This window comes from Sceloporus occidentalis, unplaced genomic scaffold, assembly GCF_023333645.1.
Source record: "Sceloporus occidentalis isolate IW3139 unplaced genomic scaffold, rSceOcc1.0.p SCAF_7, whole genome shotgun sequence".
Lineage (NCBI taxonomy): Eukaryota > Metazoa > Chordata > Lepidosauria > Squamata > Phrynosomatidae > Sceloporus > Sceloporus occidentalis.
Window position 1 is genome coordinate 23766097 of NW_028316987.1, and position 10499 is coordinate 23776595.

A 10499-nucleotide genomic window follows, 5' to 3' on the forward strand; every position below is an offset into this window, starting at 1 on the left:
CCAAACTGAAGCTGAATTCTTGAATACTTGGAATGTTTCTCCCTATCTCTGAAAATTAATGGTATCTTAAAAGTTTTACAGAAGAAAAGAGTTTCAGATTGGCAACTCCGCTATGTTCATCATCATCTAAAGCAAACAACTTATAAACTAATCAATATAAATCTATACTATAATAATTTAAAAGTGTCTGTCTGTTATGCTATACAAATTCATCACAGTCATTAAACCTGCTGTGCAAAGGAAAACTATATATATATAATATTTTGAGCCATCAGTCTGTCAGCCATATTGAGTACCCTCTGAACATTGTGGATATTTATTTATTTAATTTTTTATGCTCTAGAAGGCATAAATGAATTGATTTGAAACAAAATTGGTATTTACCCTCAGGTTTACATCCCAAATTTCCACGGAGGTTTGTGGCCATCACCAAAATATGGCTAATTTCAGGTAATGGTTGGTGGAAAACAATTTGAAACAAATTTCAAGGTCTCTAAGGCCTGTTACAGACAGCCAAAATAAAGCTCCTTCGAGTCACAGTGGAGGTATGCTGTTTCAATGATGCATGTGTCCTAAGAGTCCGGAAGCCACACCAAAGCCACGCTCCAGTCCTTAGGGATGGAGTGTGGCTTTGGTGCGACTTCTGAACTCTTAGGACGCATGCATCATTGAAACACCATATCTCTACTGTGACTCGAAGCAGCTTTATTTTGGCTGTCTGTAACAGGCCTAAGTATTACTAGTCAGACTTTTGTTTTATCCACATCATAAGCAAAATCAACATTGGCAGGTAAATTTCTGAATATAGAAATACTAATATGTAAAGTTAGCACATCATTCAGAAAACTATGGAAATGTTTTATATTTTTGGATAACAATATACTCACCCAAATGAAACAGCAATAAAATCCAGATAGGAACAGAAATTGTTCTCAAGTAACGTTCAGTGCTTGGGTTCCACTTGAATAATACAGTTAACAGATAGCCTGCTATCAATGTCCATATCTTTGGAGGGAAAAGAGGAGATTTTTATGGATTGTTATTATTGAGTCTGTTTTTAACTTTGTACTTGTCTGCGCGCTTCGGCGCATTTTGTTAGCCGCCCTGATCATTGGAAGGGCGGGGTATAAATAAAAATTTTATTATTATTATTATTATTATTAAAACATATATCAGAGCTAAATCCTGGCAAAATGAAGCTGATATAATTTTACAGGGTGGGGGGACCTCAACGGGAAGCCCTTGTTGCTTTTATTACAATTTTGATAGTGTTATCTAACTGCTACAAGTGTATGGCAAACATTTTATTTACAGTTAGGCTCACAGAAAAGAAAAATATTTTCTAGTTTTAAACTAATAGAGATATTCCAAACTTTAATATGACATTTCCCTTTTAGATGTGATGTCCTGAATGAACTGGAACGCTTATGCTCTGTAAACTGTAGGGCTTATTCCTAAAGATTACCACCTAGAAAGTAGCCATCTCTTATAGCTTATATCATAGCCTACACAGACAGCCTGCAGCCCATCAAATCCACCATGCTGTTACCCAAAATGTGTGGTGCTTGTAGAGCCTCCACTCACAGCTGCAAACCATCTTTAATTAATTTGGGGAATTAATTGGCTTTGCGAGTGGGGTAACATTTGCAGTAACTAAGTATCAGCTATACTGGTAATAACTTATATGGACTCCAGGCACAAGGGATTCCATGAACCTTTATGTGAAGGAATATAAAAGAACACACATACTAGAGTAACTCATTGTCTTACATAGTGCTAACCAAACTTAGAAAAGTGAATGGAGATAGTGGAGTTTTGAGGGCTGGATACAAGGTATGTCTATCGATCCTGAAAAGATGGTCCACAGAAAGCAGAAGCAGCTTAAATCACAAGGTTCAAGTCTACAAACGAAAGAATAGCAACTCAGGCCCAAAACACAATGCAAAAATAATCCAGTTTGAGAATGCTTTAACTCCCTTGCTCAATACTAGGGAATTCTGGAACTGTAGTTCTGTGAGACATTTAGCCTTCTCTGTCAGAGAGCTCTGGTGCCATAATAAACTACAATTCCCAGGATTCCCTAGCATGGAACCAGGGCAGTTAAAGCAGTCTCAAACTGGATTATTCCTGCAGTGTGTTTTGGACCTCAGTGTGAAGTCTGAGGGCAACAGTCATCGGACAAGCGTTTGGGGGGGGGGGGGGTTGACTGCAGCAAAAAGGCTAAGTTTTGGGTTGCTATTTATACCTTAAAGTCAACCCCAATCCATAGAGGCTCCATGATTGCCCCTCAACAGAACCTAAGATGGTTTCCAAAGTTTGTTTTGATATTTGGGAGATGAGAGGGATTAATTTTGATCAGTGATGCTTCATGAACCTAGACAAGATCTGGAGTCTCCAGGAATGAGAGGGCAGGAAGGGGTCTTTAGGAACACACAAGAGATGAAAGGAAGGTGCCAGTCTTGTTTGATATGGCAGAACTATGTTTTTTGGCTTTCGGTTTCCATCAGAAATGCAGAGTGGGGATGTGTGTGGCAGCACTCTTCCAGCAAGCTCCTCCATTCCCACGGCTTTCCACATACCTGAATCTACATGGAATTCACACTACCTATTCCAGCGCCATGTATGCCACTGGAGCCACTCATGCTGGTGTCTAATGTTACACCAAACTTTAGATGGATTAATACATATATTTGGGGATGTTCGGAGGCTTCCAAGACAGTGATAGATTTGAAGTGGACAATAATGCTCAGCGCCAGCACAACCTACGCCAGTTGTCATATGCATCCCTCAGAAGTGAAAATGTTGCCCACCCCTGATATAAAGAACTTAACTTTCAGTCACTGCTACCTTAAATATTGTATATAATAGGCAAACACAAATTATACTATGAAAATTTGCAAATATTATTAATGTACAAGTTGAATTCTACAACAAACTCTGGAAGTATATATTTGACAAGCATTTGAAAAGAAAACATACACTCATCCCTCCACATTCGCTGGGGTTAGGGGCACAGGACCCCCGTGAATGTGGAAAAACCACAAATAACAGAAACGTTGGCCTATTACAGACTGCCAAAATAAAGCTGCTTGGGGTCTCTTTGGAGGCATGTTGTTTAAATGATGCATGCATCCTAAGAATCCGGAAGCTGCACCAAAGCTGCACTCCAGTGCTTAGGAATGGAGTGTGACTTTGGCGCGACCTCCGGACTCTTAGGACCCATGCATCATTTAAATAGCATACCTCCAAAGAGACCCGAAGGAGCTTTATTTTGGGCAGTCTGTAACAGGCCATAATGTATTTACCCGAGAAAACACTTCTCTAGGAATCTCTAGGCCCTCCAGTGCAACTCTATGGTCAACATCTGCCAGACACTGACCATAGAATTGCACTGGAGAAGCTACAAATGTGTAGTGGAGTGTTCTCTCTAGGAATCTCTAGGTCCTTCAGTGTGACTTTTGGTTAAAGTTGATCACAGAGTTGCATTAGGAGACCTAGATATTACTACAGAGAACATATTAATAAAATCCGTGAATAATCAAATTCGCAAAAGTCAAAGCTGCAGATGTGGAGGGACAAGTGTATTTGTTTATAAAAAGTTAGCATCAAAGATAGAGATCCTTTGTTGAACTGGGCCTCACTCAAAAGGGCGCGTGTGAACAATGGCTCGATACACATCCACGTCAATTATCATTAAACATCTGCATGCAAATAAAGGGATAAGCAGCCTGAGGGAAGATTCAACTAGTCCCACCTGTAGATTGGAGTATTAGCAATGTATTACATTGCAGGACTGTTGTAGAAATGCCTCTGCACAGCCCTCCAATCTATAACAGAGATAATGGTAAATTCCATGACAATGCATGGCTGTTGTAAGCTACTCTCAGCTTCAACCCAACCCTCAAAAGGGATCCAATACCTCTGAACATTGCAGACCCTGATCTGTAGCATTAACTGTGCTGTAAGGTTGTCACAAATCACTTTCTGCAACCAGAGTCCCTTCCAATCTGCAGTATGGTGACAATTAACTGTATTTGCTTTCACTGGGGTTTTTAAAACATATTTCAAACTAAGTAAGAACTGAGAAGCAAAAGAAACTCTGTTGCTATCTTTGCACATATTGTGAATTGGATTGGGCAAACACACTTCTACCCAGTCCCAAATATATCAATATCTTGGATTATTCCACTGATGTCTCTATATCTCATTTCTGCCCCTAAGCAATCCCTTTTCCTTCTAGTGTCTTCTACATTTGAAGCATGAAGATTATCTTTTTATTGATCCTTGTAAGCTGTTCTAGAAGCCTTTGCAGCTGCAGAGTGGGGTGAAATGCTTTCGTTTAAAAATAAGTTTCTCAGTACAGTATTAATAAAAAAAGATCTATGCACACAGTGAGACAATTCTCTTTAAATTAACCTGTTTCATCCTCAGTACTTTTTTCCCCAGTTAATTCGTTTCATTCTCACTCTCCCTGGTTTGCTATTTCCCCAGTCACAACAGTCACAATTCCAAATTCACTGAGCATGCCTAAGTCATTTGGCTGGTAGAGGGGAATTCTACAACTTAGGACATGGGTGGGCAACTTCAGAATAACTGGGGGCCAATTACTGCCAAACCCATATCCAGCCAAGATGTTTTGAGGCATATATATGAGGTTGGCAAAAAGCCACTTCTTCAGCTTCCCAAAACATTCTTCCCAACCACAAAAGGAAAATGGTGAATATGCAGCTGCCGTTAGAGCAGAACACATCCTGAAGGGTTCCATGGAAGCAGTTCTATGCAACACCCCTCACAGTCTCTGTGTGTGCCTTATGTTAGCAAAAAGTTGCAGAATTTTTCACTGCTCCCTTGACAAAACACAGCAGTGTGCTACCAAGAGGGCACAAAAATGGCAGGAGGGGATTCCTAAAGTTTTTTGTACTTATGCAGAGTTCTCCATGACTGACAATGTGTCCCTTTCATATCTAGTTTTTGTCATTTTGGCTGCAGAAACTCAGGCCTGTTACAGACTGCCAAAATAAAGCTGCTTCGGGTCTCTTTGGAGGTATGCTATTTAATTGATGCATGGGTCCTAAGAGCCCGGAGGTCGCACCAAAGCCACACTCCATTTCTAAGCACTCGAGTGCAGCTTTGGTGCATCTTCCCAATTCTTAGGATGCATGCATCATTTAAACAGCATACCTCCAAAGAGACCCGAAAGCTTTATTTTGGCAGTCTGTAACAGACCTAAGAATGGGGAGGGCAGCTATGAAAGAACTAGAAAAGATCCTAAAGAGCAAAGACATACAACTAAGCACGAAAGTCAGAATCCTACAAGCAGTTGTGTTCCCCCTTGCCATGTGAGAGCTGGACAATTAAGAAAATATTCATTTGAGATGTTGTGCTGGAGAAGAGTGCTGAGGATACTGTGGTCAGCCAAAAAGACAAACAAATGGGTCACAGAACAGATTAGGCCTGAGAGTTCTTTGGAAGCCAAGATGACTAAACTGAGACTGCCATACTTTACGCATGTAATGAGAAGAGACGGCTCATTAGAAAAGACCATAATGCCAGGAAAGCTGGAAGGAAAGCAAAAGAGAGAACGAACACACAGTAGGTGGATGGAGTCTATGAGCGAGGCCATGGGTATGAATCTGCAAGAACTGAGGACAGTAGTGGAGCACATGGAGTCTTGGAGACGTCTCATCCATAGGGCAGCCATGAGTCGAGATCAACTGGAGGGCAATTAACAACAACAAACAGAACTGCCAGCTCAGGAGGCATATACAAGGCATCTAAGAAAAGCAATGCACTCTTTCAGGTCCCATCATCCCAGGCTAAGCTACTCCACAGATGAAACCTGGTTCTATTTGGTGCTAGGCTTCATGATTTTCCTAGAACCTGCCTCTGCTTACCTAACTAGGGGCAGAGAGATCTTGTGTACCACCTTTCAGACCAACTGAAAGAAAGACGTTGGCAGCATGAGCTTTCATAAAGCCTGCATCTTCAGATGCATTTCGTAGCACAGGGGTAAATGCCTGTACTGCAAGCCACAAGGTTGTGAGTTCGATCCCAGGCAGGTCTCCAGGATCCCCTCAGCCTGGCATCCTTCCAGGGTCACTAAAATGAATATCCAGCTTGTTGGGGGCAATTAGCTTACCAGTGCTTAAGAGCACTGCATAGTTGTTGGCATGCTGTTTGAAAACATTGAAATTCTGGACCATGCCAACAACTATCAGGTCAGAGTGCACAGGGAAGCCATTGAAATCCACAAGCGCCTGGAAACTTTAACAAGAAAGAAGAAACGCTGAAAGTAAACTGAGTTTGGCTACCAGTCCTGAAAAACGCCAAAATCAAGACCCAGCAATAGCAAATGAAAACCACCCAGAGTCAGGGGTTTTCCCAGCAAACAAAGGATCTCTAATTAAACAGACACAATAATACTCCTTGCATATCTTCCCACCCTGAGGCCTTGCCACCTACAACAGAACAATACACAGATTAACATGGGAATCACTCCTCCCAACCCAGGATCACACTCTGTGTGTGTGTGTGTGTGTATATATATACACACACCCACTCTCTTCGATGCCAGCATTCTCTGAAGATGCGTCAGGAACAAAGTCTTCTAGAACCAAATGCATCTGAGGAAATAGGCTGAGATCTGGGAAGGCTCATGCTGCCAATTCATTTCTTTCAGTGAGTGTAAAAGGTGCAACAAGATCTCTCCAAGTAGTAGTAGTAATAATACTGTAATAGTAAATGCATCTGAGAAAGTAGACTGAAGCCTACAAAAGCTCATGCTGCCAACTTCTTCCTTTCAGTGAGCCTCACAGGCGCTACAAGATCTCTCCACATAATAATAACAAATGCATCTGAGGAAGTAGCCTGAAGCCCATGCTGCCCCTTCCTTCCTTCCTTCCCTCCCTCCTTCTTTCCTTCCCTCCTTCCTTCTTTCCTTCCTTCCTTCCCTCCTTCCTTCCTTCTTTCCTTCCTTCCTTCTTTCCTTCCTTCCCTCCTTCTTTCCTTCCCTCCTTCCTTCTTTCCTTCCTTCCCTCCTTCCTTCCTTCTTTCCTTCCTTCCTTCCTTCTTTCCTTCCTCCTTTCCTTCCTTCCTTCCCTCCTTCTTTCCTTCCTTCCTTCCTTCCTTCCCTCCTTCCTTCCTTCCCTCCTTCCTTCCTTTCCTTCATTCCCTCCTTTTTTCCTTCCTTCCTTCCTTTCTTCCCTCCTTCTTTCCTTCCCTCCTTCCTTCCTTCCTTCCTTCCCTCCCTCCTTCTTTCCTTCCCTCCTTCCTTCTTTCCTTCCCTCCTTCCTTCTTTCCTTCCTTCCCTCCTTCCTTCCTTCTTTCCTTCCTTCCTCCTTTCCTTCCTTCCTTCCTTCCTTCCCTCCTTCTTTCCTTCCTTCCCTCCTTCGTTCCTTCCTTCCTCCCTTCCCTCCTTCTTTCCTTCCCTCCTTCCTTCCTTCCCTCCCTCCTTCTTTCCTTCCTTCCTTCTTTCCTTCCTTCCTTCCTTCCTTCCCTCCCTCCTTTTTTCCTTCCTTCCTTCCTTCCTTCCCTCCTTCCTTCCTTCTTTCCTTCCTTCCCTCCCTCCTTCTTTCCCTCCTTCCTTCTTTCTTTCCTTCCCTCCTTCCTTCTTTCCTTCCTTCCTTCCTTCCTTCCTTCCTTCCCTCCCTCCTTTTTTCCTTCCTTCCTTCCTTCCTTCCCTCCTTCCTTCCTTCTTTCCTTCCTTCTTTCCTTCCTTCCCTCCCTCCTTCTTTCCCTCCTTCCTTCTTTCTTTCCTTCCCTCCTTCCTTCTTTCCTTCCTTCCTTCCTTCCTTCTTTCCTTCCTTCCTTCCTTCCCTCCTTCCTTCTTTCTTTCCTTCTTTCCTTCCTTTCCTTCCCTCCTTCTTTTCTTCCTCCCTCCCTCCCTTGAGGCACCCACCCAGGGGCTGCTGAAGCACTCGAGGGCCCGGGAGAGGAGGCGTGCTGCGCGGGCGAGGGCCTCCTGGGCCGCGAGGGAGGCTCCGAGGGCGTAGAGGCCGTAGAGGGCGGGCCCCCCGGCGCCCAGCAGCAGCAGCAGCCTCCTCCAGCGGAGCACTTGGCGCCCCAGGGCCTCGGCGGCGGCGTTGGCGAAGCAGAGCGGGAGCAGGAGGGCGGCGCAGAGGACCGGGGAGCCGGAGCGTCGGAGGCGTCGGAGCCACCCTCGGCCCAGCGCCGTCAGAGAGCTCTTGAAGGGGTGCAGGAAGGTCCCGCAGAGGACGGCCCAGAGCAGCGGCCGCAGGAAGGCCTCCAGGATGAAGTAGACCAGCACCGCCGCCCCGCAGCACAGCCCCGCCAGCACCAGCGCCCCGGTGTTGTAGAAGGCCTGACGCAGGGGCTTCTCCAGACGAGGCAAAGGGGGCAGAGGCAGAGGCAGCGCCGCGGGAGCCGGAGCGGGGCTCGGGCTGGAGCTGGAACCGACGTCCCCGCTCTCCGCCATCGCCGCCGCCGCCGCCACAGAAATGGACCAGGAGGGTGCTGGGAAATGTAGTTCCCCCCGCCCTGGCCAGCGCAGGTTGGCCGCAGGGGCCTCTGGGAAACGTAGTACCACAGGGGTAGCCGTGAGGCCATGTAACAAATACGCTCCTCCCTCCATATTTGCGGGTTTGATTATTCACGGATTTGACCTCTCTAGGAATATCTAGCTCCTCCTCCAGGGCAACTCTATGGTTAACTTTAAAAGCTACACTCAAAGGCCTAGAGAGATTCTTAGAGAGGACACTCCACTAGGCCTTTGGAGCTCCTCCAGCAACTCTATGGTCAATGTCTGGCAGATGCTGACCACAGAGTTGCACTGGAGGAGCTACAAAGGCCTAGTGGCGTGTCCTCTCTAGGAATCTCTCTAGGCCTTTCGGTGCAACTTTTAATTAAAGTAAACCAGTGGTCCCAAAACTGTGCCCTTTAACAGATTTTGGACTTCAGCTCCCAGAAGCCTCAGCCATGTTGGCTAATAGCGTGGGATTCTGGGAGTTGAAGTCCAAAATCCCTTAAGAGCACAGTTTGGAGACCAGTGACCAAGATTCCTAGAGAGGACACTCCACTAGGCCTTTGTAACCCCTCCAGTGCAGTTCTATGGTCAGTGTCTGTCAGACGTTGACCATAGAGCTGCACTGGAGGAGCTAAATATTCCTAGAGAGGTGTCCTCTCAAGTAAAAATCATGGTGTTTTGTTATTTGTGAGGTTTTCCCATATTTGCGGGGGTCTTGTGCCCCTAACCCATCAGCGATACCTTTATTGGCCAAACAAAATGCACAATACAAAAATAAAGGTATCACTGATGGATTTTTGTTTGTACACTTGTTGTCCACTATTACCAGGGACAAAATGTAGGACAAATTCGAGACCAAACTGTAGGACAACTGCAGGACAAAACTCAGCCCAAAATGTAGGACATTTAAGAAAACGGGAGGACCTTAAATGTCCTACATTTTGGGCTGAGTTTTGTCCTGCGGTTGTCCTACAGTTTGGTCTCGAATTTGTCCTACATTTTGTCCCTGGTAATAGTGGACAATTATGGCAACCCTCAATGTCCGACAGACACTATCCATAGAACTGCAATTGGAGGAGCTACAAAGGCCTAGCGGAGCGTTCTCTCTAGGAATCCCTAGGTCTTTCAGTGCAACTTTTCGTTAACGTTTACCATAGAGTTGCACTGGAGGACCTAGATATTCCTAGAGAAAACATATTAATTAAATCCGTGAATAATCAAATCCGCAAATATGGAGGGATGGGTGTATTTTCTTTCCACTTTCACTGGAGTCTTTTGCCTTTAACCCCAGCAAATATGGAGGGCCCACGTTTTGAAGCTACTTTTGAAACCTTTTTGGCCTAATGTTGATAGATGGAAAGAAACAACCAAAGTTTCAGTACACCTATTCTGCACCTTTCTCTTCAAGTATATCTTCATTGCTCCTCTCACATCCAACGTATACCACTTATGTTCTAAAAAATGGCTTCACTTACCTCCCTCTTAGAAAAGCATTTTGTAAAAAAGATTGATCCAATAATACAGTAAGCCAATGCTGCTCGAACATGAATAAATCTGTGTTTACGGATAGAGCTGCCAACTCAGAAACCTTCCTGACTGATGCAATTGCTATAAGGAATGCCACTTTAAAGGAGAGCAGCCTCACAGAGAGGAATCCTTCATGGGCTCAGAAGGAGGCTTTGTGAGCCTACCTAACACAACATTCAAGTCCCAAAGAGGGAACCTATGAACTACTGGATGCAATTTTATTGTTACACCCCTTAAAAGCCTTCTGAGGGTGCACTGACAATTTTGAAACCACCACCAATGTAGAAACCTGACATTTCACCTTCCAGGTGCAGCACAGCCATGGCCGCACATGACTTAGAAGGCTGGGGGGAGCAAGCCTAGCGTGGCCTCCACCTCGCAGCCACAGCACCATTTTAAGTGCCATGGCAGTGAGGTGGGGGATTGTCCTTTGGGCCCGACTCCAAGCCCCCCTTGCATCGGGTGATGCCCTGGGTGGGGATGCCACTGG

The 10499-nt window shown here is 44.9% G+C and overlaps 1 protein-coding gene across 6 annotated transcripts in view; it reads right to left on the reverse strand.

Annotated features, from left to right (window-relative positions):
* The window catches only part of LOC149309402 (transmembrane protein 245-like), an 84761-nt gene extending 76210 nt beyond the window's left edge, over positions 1 to 8551 (reverse strand). For 3 of the 6 annotated variants that reach the window (XM_089532369.1, XM_089532367.1, XM_089532366.1), the window contains exons 1-2: positions 7898 to 8537; positions 888 to 1005 (exon numbers count right to left, since the gene is read on the reverse strand). In XM_089532369.1, coding sequence (XP_089388495.1) covers positions 888 to 1005; positions 7898 to 8434 — 655 coding nt within the window. In that variant the 5' untranslated portion in view covers positions 8435 to 8537. Of the gene's footprint in view, positions 1 to 887; positions 1006 to 7897 lie in introns of all 6 variants that reach the window. The other 3 variants (XM_089532368.1, XM_089532370.1, XM_089532371.1) reach the window with 3 other exon arrangements.
* Positions 8552 to 10499: the final 1948 nt, after the last annotated feature.